The 18,999-nt window shown below is 44.2% G+C and overlaps 1 protein-coding gene across 9 annotated transcripts in view; it reads right to left on the reverse strand.

The window, feature by feature from the left end:
* wdpcp (WD repeat containing planar cell polarity effector) overlaps window positions 1–18,999 on the reverse strand; it is a 77,528-nt gene that overhangs the window by 9,582 nt on the left and 48,947 nt on the right. For 8 of the 9 annotated variants that reach the window (XM_078787278.1, XM_078787279.1, XM_058058182.2 and 5 more), the window contains 6 exons: window positions 16,720–16,911; window positions 11,162–11,765; window positions 9,097–9,285; window positions 8,824–8,947; window positions 7,935–7,998; window positions 1,114–1,255 (listed from right to left, as the gene is read on the reverse strand). In XM_078787278.1, coding sequence (XP_078643404.1) covers window positions 1,114–1,255; window positions 7,935–7,998; window positions 8,824–8,947; window positions 9,097–9,285; window positions 11,162–11,765; window positions 16,720–16,911 — 1,315 coding nt within the window. The remainder of the gene's footprint in view (window positions 1–1,113; window positions 1,256–7,934; window positions 7,999–8,823; window positions 8,948–9,096; window positions 9,286–11,161; window positions 11,766–16,719; window positions 16,912–18,999) is intronic. The other variant, XM_078787280.1, reaches the window with a different exon arrangement.

The following is an 18,999-nucleotide window of genomic DNA, read 5'->3' on the forward strand; positions in this document are numbered from 1 at the left end:
CGAGAGGCGGGGTACTCTTCTGAGAAGGCTTTCTTTACCATCTCCATTCTAGTGCTTCTACACTCAAGGTTGGAGCATAGAGTTGTCCAAAATGCTTTTTTCTGATATGAAGATTTAAGATTCAGAGACAACTAAAAGACTCTGTATGTTATCACCTTCTTCAACGTCCCAATATAATTGTCCCTATGATGCAGAACCTCTACAAAGATGCACGCTAACTTTCCTTCCAAACAAAAATCACCTCCCCCTCTTGTCCTCCCTCCTTCCAAATACACTGTTGTTTGTCCAAGGATAGGACGTGCTGCAGGTGATGGAGACAAATCACGGAGGAGACAATTAAGAGGCTTACAAGCAGAATGAGGGCGCGTGTTGAGCATCACATTAGGGAAGAAAGAGAAACCTCACGCAAACTGGCCTCACAGTTACACACACACACACACAAAAAAAAAAATACTCATTTTAATTCGTTGAGCAGCATGTGGCCCGTAGGTGTATGACCTTATGCCGCAGAAGTTAAATACCTCTCGCGCCTCATTTTGGCCTCCTTGTTCTCACACTCTCTCAGCCCTCTGCTGCATTTTAAGCAACGATGAAGGACTCATCAGACATGTTCATCTAGTTTCCACGCAAACGTTGAGTGGCGTCGGCTGGGCCGTCGGCCACACAAGCCTCAGTGAGGAATTGTGAGTGTGTAATCAGCAAGTTGCCTTGATCCCCTCTGGTATGTGCTCTCAGGAGTGTTTGTCAAAGAGCAGCAGCACAGCCTGAAGTCGTGACAAAAAAAAAAAAGGTCTCTAAAGCCATTTGGTGTCTTAAATGCATTTAATCAGGCTGGAATTAGATTTTTTTTAATCACAAATTGGGACTAAATATCAAACAAAACCAACAAATGGTTAATTCTGCTTGATAAGTGTCTTTATGAGATTGTCACACTGTCCGTTTGGCTTTGTGTGCCATAATGATCAAGGAGTTTGAATTAATTTCACTCGTCCAACATGATCTTACTTGATATTAAACGAGCATGAAAATGCAACGCTCGTCTTTAGATGAGGCCTTTAAATGTGGATGTTTTAGATATAAAGGAGAAGTGTGTGTGGAGGGGAAGCAAGTCACCTTCAGTGTCTTTTGGGTTAATCATCGTGATTATTTCCTCACCGTCGACTCCGAGGGTCCGCGCCTCCATTTCACAGGCCTTCCCCTTGGCCACCTCCGCTAGCACCACCTCACCCTTATCGCGGGCAACATAATGGAGGTCCTTTGAAGGTAAAGCAAGAAAGAAAGAAACGTTAATCTAAAATGAATCTAGGCGACAGTGACAATACAGTAGTTCTTTTAGAGGGGGGGGTGGCGGGATATTTTGGCGGGAGAAAGAGGAAACAGATGAAATGAAAAATGAGATGTTTGAAGCCCGACATCAGACAGAGCAACGGTTGGATGAAATGTCGGTTCCTGTAGAAAAGAAAAAAAAAAAAAAAAAAAAAACTTTGAAATCAGCCTGCTTGCACCTCAAACCTCCCTCCCTTCCCAAACTACCCCCGTGCACCCCTACATCTCTGTGGTTTTGAACTGTGGCGGGATGTTATCTGTCACATTTCAAAAGTGGGAGAGGAGGCGAGGGAGCGAGACGCCGCTTTCCTCTCTTTACACAGAAACACATCCAGCCGAGCGTATTAGCACAGCTGCCTGTTGGAAAGTCTCTGTGTCCCCTCTTTGAGCCCAAAAACAGCCATGAAGGCAGCGCACGCTGCTAAACGATGCCAGCGGGAGGCTGATTACTTTTCAAGGCTGCCGTACCATTCATCAATGAACACGACGCACCACACTGGTGTTTGAGGCCCTCGAGGAAACAACAGGCACCTGAGGTCAATTCATCTTATTCATTTTAACGGGAAAAACTAAAGCACTGGTTAAATAAATGAGATTAAAACTGTCCCATGAGAGTTGCAATGGTTGGTAAATAAAAAGGCGTCAAGGCACAGTCAAGCCCTCAGCTGACTTAGAGCACAGTTAGGGCCAATTTGTAAATATTCAGAAATACTGTACCTACAGTTCCTCCAAGAATAATCCTAATTTTAATTAGGACCATACCAAAAACATTTACAGATACCCACTTCATGACCACACGGGAAATAAAAATGACAAAGAATCACAGCTCCACCTGTAATTTTCAAATGATTGCTCTCAATATAAATAAATAGAGACACATCATAAAGAGTTGCTCTAATGCAAAGGAACTGGAGGTCAGAGAGTTGACCAACTATAGAAATTGGCGGCCATGTAAAGTGTAGAATTATGGTAACGGTTTTATTTTATCTGAACATGCATCAGATTACAATTGAATGCATCACATAATCAGTTCACAGTTCCACATGTCCAAAAGGAGTAGGAAGAAGCAAAGCTTATTAAATCCTACCCCTCCATCTGGTACATGTACAATCAGTAACCGTTACATTTGTTCACTTCCTGCTTTCCTAATATAGTTTAAGTTTCTTTATTTTATTATTTTTTATTTTTGTCACATACCGAAGTAATTTTGATGTAATTATCGTAATTGCACATCAAATTGCTTACCACAAAGTGATTTCCCCTACTTGTTATAGATAAACTTATTTCTATCTGCTATAAGCCTACCCCTCCATCTGGTATATTTACAATCAGTAACCGTTACATTCGTTCACTTCCTGCTTTCCGTAATACAGTTACGGAGTTAATTTTTATTTTTTTTAATTTTGTAATTTTTTGTCCCGTACCGAAGTACAAGGTGATATGACCATACAATGACATAATGTGTACCATAGTAACTGTACCATAGTGATATATATAGCACATCATGACTGGTTCAAGACTCTTCATCCTTGTATTTAGCAAACAGATAATTGTGATAACAGATGATTGTAGCGGATAGCGGATATATGCGGTACACAAAAAGCATCCCTTCGCACATGCACATCTTTTCCAACAGAAGCGAGACTGAATGGAAACCCTCCTAACGTGACTTGAGGTGAGAGTGAATCACATCCTGGCCCCCACAGAGGGGCTCCTGCGAGTGGCGGGGGCCTCCGCGGGCCGGGTGCAGGGCCTGAGGGCCCATCAAAGGCTCCTGCATGTTGAGGAGAACCTTCCGCTTCAGCGACATCACAGGACAAGAGCACTGTGACTTAGGGCTCGCCGTGGATAACCCTCAGCTGGCTAAAGGCAGCCCCCAGCTGGGTCTGCACTCTGCCCTAATACCCCCATATTGTAGGCCAGCTTTTGTACCCCCCGGGAGGGGGAGGAGAGGAGGAGGAGAGCTGCTAGTTTCCACAAGAGATGAGAAGCAGAGGGGAACGGAGGCTGGTGAGCGTAAGGGAATGGGAGCACGAGAGGTGGCGAAATTGAAAAAGTATGAATGGGAGCAGATTGGGTAATTACAGTGCTGTGTCTGCCCTCTGAGGCAACCGGTTGGAGGGGAAATGTGAAAATGGCCGACGAGAAGATGGCCTCAAAAGAAGCGACTAAATCAGCTTCCGGGACTGAAGTGAGCGCAAAGATGGCACCCCTCAATTAGACATAAGAGAGGATCCCTAATTGATGACAACACTTTAGGCGGGGGGAGTAAACGAGTAGTTTTAATGAAAGTGTGTGTGTATGTGTGTGTGTGTGTGTGTGTGTGTGTGCGCACGCAGCAGGAACAAATATTGGATGACATTCACGACAAGACAATATGAACATTTTACGCGGAGCACTTTATTCCAGCTTAGCCGCTCGTAAAGCCGTCTGGATGTGGAGAGATGGACCCAGCAAGAGAAAGAGAACGAGCGAAAAGAAGAAAACAATGAGCAAAATGTGAAAAGAGGGAGAGACAAACTAGCGGGAGACTGAGAGAAGAGAAGAGTATCAACGCAACTAAGCGGGGATAACAGTAATACTGTGCATAAAACCATCAGATATTACACCTCTTATTTCCCCGCGTTCAAACGCAACACTAATCTTATTTATACAAGAGCTTTAGGGGTTGCAGCGCGCCAGCTAACCGTACTGATAAAGAGGCCTGTTTTTTAGTGGGCCATTTTTGCAGCGGGGAGGGGGGGGGGTGGGGGTCGAGGCTAAAAGCCCAATATTGACTGATATTTGGGTTGGTTCCAAATAAATGACGGATTAGGTTAACTGGCACACGGTGGCGCTTACAGCACATTAACATTGGCTGCGGGTTCTCTGTCAAACGGGATCACAACACGTGTGCACACACAATGAGGATTTGCTCTTGTTATGGGATTTAAGCCTTTAACTTCGATTTGACTGCTATCAGACGTCATCTCAACTCTTGTTCTGGTGTCAGCGCTTGCTGTCAATTTTATTAAATTCAAATTGAGGTGGGGGGGCGGTAACTCCTTCAATTTCTGATCTCTATAAAAAGTGCAGGTCCATTTTGTTCTACTTTATTGACACTACATAACAAATAATTGCTTAGTTTCCTGTATATGTACAGGAGGTGCATACAGTTTTTTTTAATGAAATCCTATTAAATTCATTACATAACACCCAAAAATGTACTTTCATCATTGTTGAGCTTGACACCTGAAATCCTCATATGACTTTTTTTTAACTTTTACACAAATTAAATTGAGAAAGTAGTATTTTGTCAGCCTCATTTTGAGTCTGTTTTTGCTGGTAAATAAATATGACGCATTCAATTCTAGCACGCGTGTGTAAAAGCTCTTTGGCGGACTTTTATCCTGTGTTGGTGCACACACACAGCAAACGCTGACAAGCAGGCAAAAGTCTGCAAATGAGAAAATACACTTGACTAATTAACGCAGGCGGTAATCCCTGGACATGAGCACATGTGCTGAGCAGGCACACGCACACGCACACACACACACACACACACACACACACACACACACACACACACACACCTGTTACTAGCAGCCTAGTGTTTGACTAGCACCTCTATCAGATAGCCGTTAAGGACTTTTTCATAATGCTAATTACTCATCTAAGAGACAAAAGACAGCTTAATGGTGAAGACGTGTGATACTTCCATCAGCACCAGCAAGCCTGGCGTCAGATTGGGCAGGGAGATAGTGCGGGAACCCGTCTCTTCCTGCACGTGTTTGCCACGAGAACCAGCACAAGCGGGCCCGTTGGGAAACAAATGAGCTGGCATCAGATTCTGCTATCACACAATTTGATTTAATTAACAAGCTGTATCAAGCGCTAACGACCCAGTAAGAGCAGGAGGGGCGAAAAGGGGGTGGAGGAGGGAAAAAAAACTTGTCATCATTTTGGCTTATGAATGACCTAATTGCTTATTTTTATCAACTCATTATCAAAGGCTAATTAGGCAGCCACAGAACAGCGGCAATTATGACCAAAAAAAAAAAAACTGTAAATGACTCCTGGTAACGCCCCCCCTCCCCTCACGAACACCACTCCACCTCGGTCACTGGTATCCACCCCCATAACCCCCCCACCCCCCCACCTGGAATACTCCTCCCCTTCAATTTGGGCCAACATTAAAGTGTTTCATTTTAACAAAAGGTTTCTTCTTTTGGTGAAAGACCGAGAGGACCTCCATTGTGAGCTAGGAAACAATGGGGTCTGGGGAAGGGGGGGGTGCAGATCGTGGTAAGGGTGAGGGGGGTGGCGGGGTTGTAATATCACATATCACGCTGTGTAGTTGGAGAAAAGTTATCTGCGAGGAGTGTGTGGATCTAAGCGAGTCGATGATGCGTTATTGAGTTGTGCCGGCAAGTTGGACGTTAGAAAAGAGTTGAGGCCAAGGACGGGGGGTTGCCCTCATTAACCTCCACACTCTACCCACCCCCAGCCCCACCAGCCGAGTGGCAAGTTAAAGTAACATAACAGCCTAATTAGAGTGCAGGGTGAAATGTCAGTGTTGTTTTTGACTCTTTCGAAATGATGCAACGCTGCCCATTCGATCTAGCATTGTTTTTAGCATCACCTTTTTACTGCAAATAAATGAATGTCACACAGAGAAAAATAAGAGCACTTCATTTACATAGCTTGTACTGTTGGATTATTAAAAAAAAACACAAATGAATGGTACTGTACACATTTTTGGCGGGCTAAAAATCATTGGATCATGACAAGTCGAAGATCCACTGTACCCTATGGTTTTTAATTTTGATCCTTACATTTGCCTGTTTTTTTTTTTTTTCAATCTCCGGATAGTTTTCCGCTGCATATGACACCCCCCCACCCCTTACTTCCGCAACACCCTCTTCCCTGCACCCTTTCAAGGTCTGCATGCAGCCTCGACGTCACCTTTTCATTGCAACTTCTCCTCTCTGGTCCGTATTAAGTGTTTCAGAGCAAAAGGGGCCCCGCTGGATAAAAATAAAAGGGGGCGGGTGGTCGGGTCAGACACATGGAGGAGCGTTTCAGCATGGAGTGGAGTAAAGAAAAGAGGACGAGCGGAGCAAGAGGCGAGCCGAGGCCGTTGAAAAGACGGCCATCACACCTGCTCCCTAACACTTGAATGGGTTACAAGTCAAATGCAAATGCGAGTAACAAGGTTAGAAGGGTGAATGGACTGCTAAAAGAGGTGGTACAATACTCAAAAGTGGAGCCTCTTTGGAGTGTGTGAACTTCAGTGCTCAACATATGAAACTCAGGTGGCCCTGACCTGGGCTTAATTGTGTTACATTATTATATCTCAGACACAGCGGATGTGGACTGCATCGCTTTCCTTGGACAGGTGTTGGAAAGCACAAAATATATTTTATATTTAATATTTAAATAACAATTGGAACATGTTCCAGGCAGTTGTGTAGTTTGTGACAGTGATTACACCGCAAAATTATTGTGTTACTGTGCATTATTGGTTACTTTTGTTTCATTACATTTCATTTGTTTCTCACAACTAATTAAATGGGGGGAGGATTATAGATTTTCTATAGCATCATAGAAAGGCATGTCGGCCTTAATCAATATATAGAGGGTTGGAAGGGAGAAATGCAGTAGTTCATTCATTCATTTTCTACCTGTTATCCTCACAGGGGTTGCGGGGGTGCTGGAGCCTATCCCAGCTGTCTTCGGGCGAGAGGCAGGGTACACACTGGACTGGTCGCCAACCATTTACATTCATTCAAGCCGGAGTCCCCGGAGAAAACCCACGCATGTACGGGGAGAACATGCAAACTCCACACAGAGATGGCGGAGGGTGGAATTGAACTTGGGTGTCATTGCTGTGGGGCCTGCGCACAAACCAGTCGCACGCCATGCAGCCAAATGCAGTAGTATTATCTGCAAATATCAGCTTTAGGTCTTTTGGAACTTTCCAGATGTCATTCATGTACAGGGTGAGCAGTTTTGGTCCCAGTATTGACCCCTGGGGTACGCCACAAGATATATTTAAGCAAGAAGATGTATATTCTTGGTCACACAGTCAGGAGATCTGGACGATCTGGGTTTGAATCTCCATTGGATATCTTTGTGTGGAGTTTGCATGTTCTTTCCGTGCGTGTGTAGGGTTTCTCCAGATATTCAGGCGGCCTCCTACATTCCATAAATATGCATATTAGATCAATTGGTGACTGTAAATTGTCCATAGGTATGAATGTGAGTGTGAATGGTTGTTTGTCTATATGTGCCCTGTGATTGGCTGGCGACCAGTCCAGGGTGTACCCCACCTCTCACCCAAAGTCAGCTAGGATAGGCTCCAACATACCCCCGCGACCCTAATGAGGATTAAGCGACATAGAAAATGATATGCCCCTACCTTCACATATTACTTCCTGTTTGCTAAGTAGCTTTTAACCCAGTTCAAAAGTGACACTCTGATTCCATACCATTCTAGTTATTTAAAATATTGTAATTATATTGTATTGAATGCTTTTGTTTAATTTTTACATACTGCCAGTCCCCATATCACCTTCTATCAGCACATTTTTTTTTATTACATCAAAATTGTAATTTATATCACTCACCATGAAAAGATCTTTGGCTTGTAAATCTACAGCCAGGAGGAAGGCCTTCTCAAAGCGCTGATGTCTGCACACAAAATGGCAAGGAAGTGAGATCATTAAAAATTTGTCTTCAAGTAGCAAAAATACAATTTGAATGTAAATTTAGATGCATCAAACAAATAGTAAGCAGGTACAAAAAAAGCTAAAGTTGTTCCTTCAGTGCGGAGCCTGCTTTGGAACAAACAAACATGATGAGATGGTCTGGGAGGGGGTGTTTTCTCGGTTGATGTTGATTGAGAGAGAAAGAATGCAGGTAGGTGATAAGAGAAGCGAAAAGAAGGGATGCCAAACAGTGGTGGAGACGTTAGTGGCCGAGTGCGTGAACAACAGCGTCTATTTCAGTCGAGCGGACGTTTCAAAAGGTTCTTGTGACAGATGTGAGCATGAAACAGGTGCACGGATGGTACCTTTGGAGTGAGGATGATTGAAATATCCATCATGAGCAGGACAAGAGTTAAAACGTCATTTTATGAGAAGTATTTTTTTGGATGCCACTTCTGGATTTTTGGTGTCTTGCAATACTTTAGAAGGCGAGTTCCTGCTAGTTATAATTTAAATCTTAAAACAATTTCATAATGCACTTTAAGACCTCCTCGCACCTTACAGTTGTGGTAGATGACGCTGGTTTATAAATACATTTGATTTGATATGTTATGCACTAAAAATACATGGAAGACACAAAATAAAAGGTTTAAGAACATGCAACAAGGATTAACTTTATTTTACAGTTTGACATGTGACATATTCAGTCTTCCAAGTCCTTTAAAAGACCCAAAGTTATCCAGCGTTTTCACATGTTAAAAATGTGAAAAAAAGCATTGTTGCATTGCAATGGAGGATCATGTGTTACCTGAGAAGGTGGTGGAAAAAACGACGTGCGTATCGGCTGATTGGCTCCTTGTAGTCCAACGTAACATTACCAGGCAGAGGTGTAGACGGGGCATAAAAAGCTCCCAATGCAGCTTCCAGTTGTGCTGCATACAAAACAAAAACAAAAAAAAACAGTAAAAATCTACGTAAATGAATCAAAGGTGCATTATACTACATGTTCTATAAGTATAATTGGAAGTGACAAATAATTCAAATAATGTATAAATAATGTACTGACTGATTAGTAACTCACCTTCGGTCTGTGTATCCAGCGGGAGCCTCAATAGGTGGTTGATGATGGAGCTCAGGCCTCGGAAGCACTCCTGTCCCATGATGCTCCAGTCCATGGCCTCCAGGATGCCAAGGGCCTCTCGGACCTGACCACAACGCAGCCGCTGCTGGAGAAGCTCCCCTGTGCCCAGCTGGCCCCCATTCAGGGCCCCTGACACATTGAGATTGAAGTTTATTTCATGGAAATGTGAATAAACAAAACACGTTATAAAAAAAGATTTTCTGAAGATGTATATTTAGTATTTTATAGTATTATATTTTATAGTATATTTATAGTATATTATAGTATTTATTTATTTTTATTTAAATCCTAATTACCGCATGGTGGCCGAGTGGCCCATCTCTGTGTGGAGTTTGCATGTTCTCCTGTGCGTGTTTTTTTTCCGGGTACTCCGGTTTCCTCCCACATTCCAAAAACATGCATGTTAGGTAAATTGGTTAATCCTGAAATCAGCTGGGATAAGCTCCAGCGTACTCCCACGACCCTAGTGAGGATAAGCGGCATAGAAAATAGATGGAGGGATGTTTCATAGGTAGGGATGCTCATCTATTACCAAGCATAAAATGCGCAACCAATAAAAGGTCACAGTGGTGGACTGTGCAAGTAATCAGCACCAGCAGAACTGGACATGACTTTCAAATTAATGAAGGAAGTGTGTGCAGATCATTTGCGTATGCTTGTGTGTGTGATGGGGCAATTAAAATGACAAGCTTGCAATTAGCAAAGCTCAAATCCCCTACAGAGTGTGCTAATGTGTGTAAATACATCTGCTGCACTGTGTGTGTGTGTGTGTGTGTGTGTGTTTATAGGGGGTCTCCTCCAACTGGGAAAAAAAACAACAGATCATTCTCAATTCTGTCCCAAAACAGTCTTAAAATCCAATTTGATTATTCAATTTAATTTCTTCTGGTGTTTGTATACACATGGGCACAAAAAAATAACGCCAATTAATAATTGTGTCAACTGATTTCATGCAAATCGCAACAAAAGTGAAGCACAAAAAGTGGGTTTGGTTGTGAAGAACGTATTCAAGTCTATTGGAGTGATTAGCACCACTGGACACTGGAGTTATATAATTGGACGTCACTCAGCTCTCATTTGCGGACATAAATGGTATTTTCCCTGCTCTTCTTTCATAGAATAGAGCTGCATGGTGCAGACCCAGTTTTGGCCAACGTGTGTGCCCAGATGAGATATCTCAGTGCAGGCAGGGGGTGGTGGGGGTGCTGCCTCTTATGGAATTAAAGCGAGAGAGAGCGAGAGAGAGAGAAGTTGGAGCTTGGCCAAGTCTTTCTTCACTCTGTCATGTAGCGAGACTTGTGAAAAGAGTCAACACAGAAAAGGAGTGCGAGCAAACAAACAAATGAGTTTGGGGGGGGTTGTATATATACAGTACGTGTTTGTGTGTGTGTGTAGAAGCCAAGCAATAGAAGAATAAACGTGTGTGTCTGTTTGTGGGGAAGGAGGGGGGCAGGGGAATTATCATGGAGAAAAAGACGTGCAGTAGCTTCCTTCATCAAAACCTTGGCACACGATCAGAGGAGGGGGACGCCATTGTTAGAAGACACCCTCCCCCTTTCCTCATGCATGCAGACAACACCACACCATCTTCTACCTACCTCGCCCAAAACACCCCCACACACCGCCCCCAGTTCCCCAACTTGAACAGCACATAGCAAGGATGCACGGTTGCTCCGTCTTTCCAAAGTCACAAAGACTGTGTTGTGTAGTCTGTGTATACTATAAGTGTGGATACGCTACGGAACATTTTTGATTGGCAAACTTTATCTGGGGGACCCGAGGGAGTGCAGAGCCACCGTCAACAGTTTATCGGAAAACTGCATCCCAGAGAATGCACCTGCAGGGAGGGGGCGCTTTTGCCCCAGGACGATTATCGAGTGACCTCTGAGAGAGCGACTCCTGCTCACCTTGACGCCCATCGTCAAATTAACGTCCCGTGGCAGTGTAACAGAGTCAGAGCCACAACAGTGAGAGTACATAAACGAAAGGAATATATTTAACATACCCACTCGGAATCTTAAGGAAGCTAATGGTCCTCCGTGAAAGGCCAGCATGAGCGTATCAGCACCCTCATCGCCACCTTCTGGACCTGTTGCCCACTGTAGTCTCTGCAGGCCCCCAGTGCAGCGCAGATGTTGGGCCAATTGTAGCGTAGATGTCGGAGACACCTCTTCTGCCACCAGCCCCATCTTCAGGGGTGCCAGGCCCACATCAAAGCACATCAGGTCACCCTGAACAGCCCCCGCCACGGCCATTGCTCCAGCAGGATGCCAGGCCAGGAGAGTGGGTGGCATGAGGCAGGAGGCCAAAAGTGAGACGCTCAGTCGCTGGTCGTAGAGGACCACGGAGGCGTCACTAAGACCCAGGAGGAGTATCCTTTCATTGGGATGACGTGAGCAGGATATGGGATGTGATGGTAGTGGGATGCGAGTGACAGACAAGCGGTGCAGTCGTCCTCTCGGACATTCAAACACAGACGATTTAGCCCAGGAGCCCTCTTTGGATGCTTGGGGTCCAGCAGGTGCTTCTACCGTCAGCAGGTGGTAGGACTGAAGCTGACTGAAGCTGCAGTCTAGGAGGTCACCTTCTGTCTGGGATGAGCTGAGGACCTGAAGAAATAAGGGGACCGCCCTCATCAGAACACTGAGACAGACAGTACCAGATATGTTTAGTAAATTATTATTATATCATTGTATTTAATAACTCCAGTTTCCTTCCACATTCCAAAAACATGCTAGGTTAATTGGCGACTCCAAATTGTCCATAGGTATGAATGTGAGTGTGAATGGTTGTTTGTCTATATGTGCCCTGTGACTGGCTGGCCACCAGTCCAGGGTGTACCCCGCCTCTCGCCCGAAGACAGCTGGGATAGGCTCCAGCACCCCCGCGACCCTCGTGAGGATAAGCGGTAGAAAATGAATGAATTGTATTTAACACGGCGGCACAACGGTCGAGTGGTTCGCGCGCAGACCTCACAGCTAGGAGACCAGGGTTCAATTCCACCCTTGGCCATCTCTGTGTGGAGTTTGCATGTACTTCCAGTGCATGTGTGGGTTTTCTCCGGGTACTCCGGTTTCCTTCCACATTCCAAAAACATGCTAGGTTAATTAGCGACTCCAAATTGTCAATAAGCATGAATGTGAGTGTGAATGGTTGTTTGTTTATATGTGCCCTGTGATTGGCTGGCGACCAGTCCAGGGTGTACCCTGCCTCTCGCCCAAAATGAATGAATGAATGAAAAAGTATATAATACACACCAAAATTTATGTAGATAAGTAATGCATGCTTGTAAGAAACCACAACATATCCTGGGCCATCCTCCAATGGTTTATGACACCGTATGTGTCAGAAATAAAATTAATCAAATTAAACTGGATGCACTAGGATGCACTACTAGAACATGGAGCTTCAAGGTATCAGGAGTCAGCAATGAAGCAGAGATGGATTACTTCACACTCCCTCGTCTTTGATGTGTTATCATTGATAAACCATCCAGTGGGTCACCCTTCTCTGGTATACCCCAAGTCCAGACATGCACCGAGCCCCGCTTTTTCCAGACATCTGAAATAAACACACACAGCGCCCACCCCCCAGGGAGCAGCAGGAGCATGCTCTGAGGGATTATTGAGAGCAGGAAAAAAAAATTCAGGAGGACAGTCATCCCGGCATAGACCATGTGCAGGCAAAATAAACTCCCTTCCTCCCGTCCAATTCGCTTTTTTGGCAATACGTGCCAAAAAAAAAAAAAAAACGGGCAGCTTTGTGGAAAGAGAGCAAGGCGAGCAGACGATCCTTCTTTCTGTCTACATGGCGGAATGAAATGGGCTCATTTAGCCAAAGCTGCCACGGTCAATGCGAGGCTCTGATAGAGGCTTTGGTGCTGTGAAATCCCTCCTGAAAAGCTCCGTTAGTGACTGCACACGTCCGTAGACACCGTCAAGCCAGCAATGCTCCCGGTTCCTGGTGGGCGTTTTTATCAAGAGCCCCACCTGTACCTGCACCATCCAGCTGATTATAATCCAGGTGCAACTGATTCTGTATTCTGGATTTGAGCAGCGGTTGTCAAATTGTATGCTTCTCATAGTGAGGAAGGCTTTTTTCCAGGCTCCCAGTTTGACGCCCAGCCCCTGCCTGTTCAGGGAGAAGATGCTTGACCTTGAGTTGAACAGAAGCGCTTATCATTAGCTTCCCTGATTGACAGCCTGTTGTTTATGAGTAAAGTGGCAGATGATGTCTTTATTCCCAGAGGATGTTGGCCTCTATTCTCTGCCTTCTCCTTTAAGTTACACAATGTTCTGTGTGCTACGTTATGGTAATATTTGTTTCGAACACGCTTAACAGGTTACATTAAAGAACATCACATGTTTACACTCGCACAGTTCAAAATGTCTGAAAAGAAGGTGGAAGAAGCAGAGCTCATTTAACTGGAATGAGAGCTGGGAAAACAAGGTCAAGAGCATCTGTGAGTACCAAACTGAGAGAAAGTGCGAGTCAGACAGACAGATGAGAAAGTGGGAATTCAAAGAGACAGGAAGCGGGTGTAACGTGTGAGAGAGGGTGAAAGGCAAAGAGGAAGTAGGTGCAGCGAGAGAAAGAGAGAGATCCAAAGACAGCAGGGAAACACAGGCAGGCAGGCAGACAGACAGAGAGGCCCCCGCTAAGTAGCTTTCTCCTGGTTATTGGTTTCAGTGACTGGTCAAAACTATTCTTCCCTATTCCCCCCACACCCCCGCTCTCTCTCTCTCTCTCTCACTCCCTCACTCTCTGGCACATTTTTTTTCCCCTCCGTGGCGTGAAAGATAAAGCGGACGGGCCCAACTGTGTGGCTGGCCCTTGTTCACAGCAGTGGCCTTTTGAAGCCAATTTTCCAGCTCACGGAGCAGAGAAAGACGGGGAAGAGACGACTGGAGAGATGGAGGGACTCGGAGGAGAGTCAAGGGATGATGGGATGGGTGGGGAAGGTGGCGAAGGAGGGGTGTTCAGGAGGGGTGGGGGATGAGAACGGGAAGTTTTAGGTGAATTAGGGTTAGCAGTTGAAGCAGTGATGTGAGTCACAGCAGGATTACCTGCCAAAATATTCCACACACCTTAAATACCGTAATTGCTGCCACTGAACATAATTGTCGAGACATTGCGAATAAAGCCAAAACTGCAAAAGCAGATTTTTTTTTTTTGTCTAAAAAGCAGTGAAGCTCGGGGGTAAATTCTGCACTTTACATTCAGCACCAAAGCATTTCATGCTTTGAAATACTAAATTTCTAGTGCTTTTTACCGCCTGAACTCTCTGCATAATGCAGCTTTTTATATCGACATTTACATTTTATGCTTCCAATATAGTGTTTTAAGCAATCAAGCATTGATTAAAATACCCGGCAGAATGTTGAAACGAATGGTTTCCATTTAATAAGGTGGACAATCTTTTTAGAGTGTTTCTTGCTTTACCAGCTACAAAACGCCGAGCAGCGCAATGCCAAAGTAAATAGTAATTAAAAAAGGAAAATACAGATCAAACAAGTGCGGAAAAACTGTTTGGTGACAGATAACAGGATCGTCATGCGCAGCGGGGAGGGAATAAAATACATACACACACACACACACACACACACCCACACATGCAAGCAAGAAAACATTCACGTGGTGTTTACATTTCATTAAGAATAATAAATGCCAGCAAACTGTGTGTGTGTGCGTGTGTGTTGATGTTAAGAAGCATGAAGTAGCATTAAATATGTTAACAGGCTGCGTAAAAACAAACTGTCTATGTGTTTTTTGTTTTTTTTTTGCACCCCCTCAGTATGCCATGGCTCCACTTTATCAGCATCATGTGTGTGTGTGTGTGGAGGGGGGGCATATGAATTAAGACCACATAGGGGAAGAAATCAGACTTTACAAATACCGAGAGACTGGCTAGAAAATTGGCTTAGTGCGGCAGATAGCGAGGTGAACAAAAGGAACATACACATGAGCTTGAAGTGATTGAAGTAGCTGGCGTCTCGCAATGTGGCGCCCGCCGTTTGATTCCCGCCACGGCTCTCACGTAAACTGCTCGCTTAATTTCACACCCCGCATCTGAACGGTGACAACAAACGCTTTCATTAGAGCACGATGCTGCTCTGAAGAGAACGCAACGGGTGTAGGTGTTGGAGGGGGGGGGTGGAAGGGGTGCTGTGTGAGAGAAAATACTCTAGGTGAAGGAGTGTGATAAACGATAAACGTGCAGAAGGTTCTAAAAAAGCAAAGCAAAACATCTGTTTTGATTATTTCAATATTCATGTCCCCCCCCACCATGAATTTGTTGATTGGTAACGCTCATCATTCCTCCCTCTTGCAAACTGCCTCCATGAGGTGAATATTTTGCATACGCTTAACAAGGTACATGACGGGCGGAGCGGAGTTAAGCTCCTGATCGGTAATTTGGGATCTTTCATGTGTTTTTCGGCGTCAGGCCAATTGGCTCTCGGGGAGGGGATCTTGCCAGAGGCCAGGAGGATGTGCTTAAAAGGAGCACGTACGTAAATGTGAGTTCTCGACTGTGTATGCCGTGTGGGCGTTCTTCACGCCGCGCCGCCGGCTTGCCTCCTGCGGATTCAACACGGTGAAGCGCGGAGGTGCATCCAGGAGAGGTGCCACCCTATAGGTGACTAACACGCCATACACAAATCCCATCCCCCACAATCACGGGTCTGCACGCCAAACAGCACCGCTGCTTGTGGGTTTTGAATGTACGTTTTAAGCATACGAATAAGAGCACCAATGACTTTGAAAGGAGATAGTTATTTGGTTGGGAAATGTAAACAAATTTCTTGCAGACTGCACAAATGAATGCATATCATTCATTGACTGTTGATGAATACAGTTGGAGATACACTGCAGACCCTATTTCCATATAGCACACATATTCTTTCAGTAATCCCTGGCAGATATGCCACTATATATACTAACACTTCACGAAAACACATGTAAACAACTTCAAACACAAAAACTGAACCGATACCTTTTTATGTTACAATTTCTTTCTTTTTTTTTTTTTTTTTTTTAAATGGCAAGTTCTGTGTTCTTATGCCCAAGGGACAATTCCCAATGTTGAATGGTTCAGTTGAAACCAAACACTTTTGTACTTTATAAATGTACATGATAGAACGCAAAGATTGCGAAGTAATCAAAATAAACATGTAATTTAATTAATGAAATAGTTAAGAGCAGACGATACATTAGAAAACATGACCATACTGTCATGAAAATAAAATAATGTATTGAAAAGAAAAATGTATTTATCACATAACCGAAGCAAATTCCATCTTAGAGTAATTTAAAAAGTTGCATAACATCACCCAACAAGTCATTTTTAAAACAAATCATTTCTTGATAATGCTGGCCATCACTGGTAAAAATCGCCTACTTCGTTAGTTGAATGCTCGTTATACCCTATAGGACAATGGCCTGTGTCAAGCGGGTGACATTTTTGATTGATTGGTCAAACATGATGAAATCCTAAAACTCAACAGATCTTACTTCTCAAGTATCAGACCAGTCAAAAAAAAGGAAATGGAATGAGTGCTATACCTGGAGACCCTCCGAGGGTGAGCAGCTCAACAGGACCAGATTGTTCCTGTGCACGTTTGCAGGGGTCCAGGGCAAGTGCTCCTCATCTTGCTCACTACACCTCCACCAGCACAGTGCCAAGTCCTGCAAGCGGTTGACAGCCAGGCCTTGGTGGGGCCCATGTGCCCACCCTGATAGTTCCACACATTTCACCTGAGTGAGGAAAGAAGTAAAAGGTACAAGATGCTGAGACAGAAGATAGGGGCAGACATTGCAACATACACTATTCACTCATTTCTGTAGTTGGAATGATTCTCATTATTTAGATTCAAACATCAGTGCTATTTGTATTTGCTATTTGTACAGCTGCAAAATGTTTTTTCTTACAACACGTCCACATTAGTTAAGGTACGGTATTTCTGTCTCTTCACATCCATGCAATGACCATCCACCTCTATATCTGCCCAGATATCCAACCATCTCCGTTTACTTTCCTGCCATGACCGCCAGGACCTGGACTTTGTCTTTCTTTGACCATCTGGTGCAGACATCTTCAGGATATTTCTCCATCATCACTGGCTTCATACCATTTTGTGATCGCCAACTCAGGACTTCTCCTTATTACCATCACTGACTCTGTGTGAGTGTGAATGGTTGTTTGTCTATATGTGCCCTGTGATTGGCTGGCAACTAGTCCAGAGTGTACCCCGCCTCTCGCCCGAAGACAGCTGGGATAGGCTCCAGCACCCCCGCGACCCTCGTGAGAATAAGCTGTAGAAAATAAATGAATGAATGAAAAATAACACTATGTACATTGCAATAGCTGTGAAACAGATGAGGGGTAGGATTAAATAAGCTTTGTGAAACGGCAAATTGTATGTGAGCAATGTAATACAGTCGTCCCTCGCAATACCGCGGTTCGAATATCACTCCCTCACTATTTTGTGTATTTTCAAAAAAATATTAATTAACTAATGATCAAGAACATTGAATAATAGGAGTATGAACGTGACTATTTCATGTCTACAGGGCTCTAATAATGTTCACATTTAGAAAGGTAGTGTTAACTATGAAAATATTGACTTTATTAATATTGACTACTACTTAGAGAAAATTCACTTATCACGGTCAGGTCTGAAACTAATTAACTGTGATAAACAAGGGACAACTGTACACCAAAAACACATGTGTACTACAGAGGACACAAATGAATAGGTTGGTTCCCAGGAGGATATAGAGGGATGAATGGAAATGATAGAGGGAAAGGGTATAAAGTGCTGCCCAAAAAAGCTGAATGGTGGATCACTGACAGCTGAAATGGGGGGGAAAAAAACCCCACTGTGTTAATAACGTACTATATATCTAGCCCCTGCATGCCCTCTCATCTCTTCCTAGATAAATATATTTTTATATTTTGTTGCGTTTGCTGGTCAGCAATAATCAGAAACCACTTTTCTGTGGGCCGGATTAGCTGAGCCTCTCCTTGTAGCCCCCCCCCTCCCTCGTTCCCCTTCCAGCTTAGCCCACTGGACCAGGGCAAGCGATGCATGTATCTACGGTTACTGTGAGTTGGGGGGGGGGGTAGTAAATGTGCACACATACATTGCAAGCACTGTGCAAGGTAGCTGCTGCTTAAAAAAACACACACACACCCATGCGTGTGCACACACATCTGGACACACACAAGGGTGTGGCAGTGATGTGATGATGTCATTGTCGGTCACCAGCTAGCATTGTAACAGCAAAGATGGACAAAAGTACTACTACTATCATCAGCAGTGAAGCTCAAGTGTCCCTGCTTGATGAAAGACAATTTCATTATAATGAAATGTCATAATTTCATCAGATTTGTGTAATTTGCCATTAAGATGGGTGATATGGCCTAAAATCTGTATTGCATATTGCGTACATTGCAACCTCCTGTGATAACGAAATATATCATGATATCTGCACTGGCATATAAATTCATTATAGAACAATTTCAAAACAGTTTACATGCTACCAAGGCTCCTCCTTTGGATGCTGATGTCTGCAGCAACGTATTGAGTCATTTCTGGTTGCTGCAAGAGAAAGGCAGTGGTCAACTCAACCGCTACCTCAGTTACACCTACAGCAATGGCATGAGAGAGCAAGCTCTCCGCCTCTGAACCCAACATCCTGTTTAACATCAAGGAACCCACCCTCAAGAAAGCCAAAGAGCATCAGCAACAGGCCGCAATGGAGTACCAGAATAGATCTTGAGGTCTGAGCGTAGTGTATATAAGCATATGCACGGCACCAGAACTAGAACTAGCCTGGCTG

The sequence above is a fragment of the Doryrhamphus excisus genome, linkage group LG20 (assembly GCF_037039965.1).
Source record: "Doryrhamphus excisus strain RoL-2023G ecotype Guam linkage group LG20, RoL_Dexc_Guam_v1.1, whole genome shotgun sequence".
Taxonomy (NCBI): Eukaryota; Metazoa; Chordata; class Actinopteri; order Syngnathiformes; family Syngnathidae; genus Doryrhamphus; species Doryrhamphus excisus.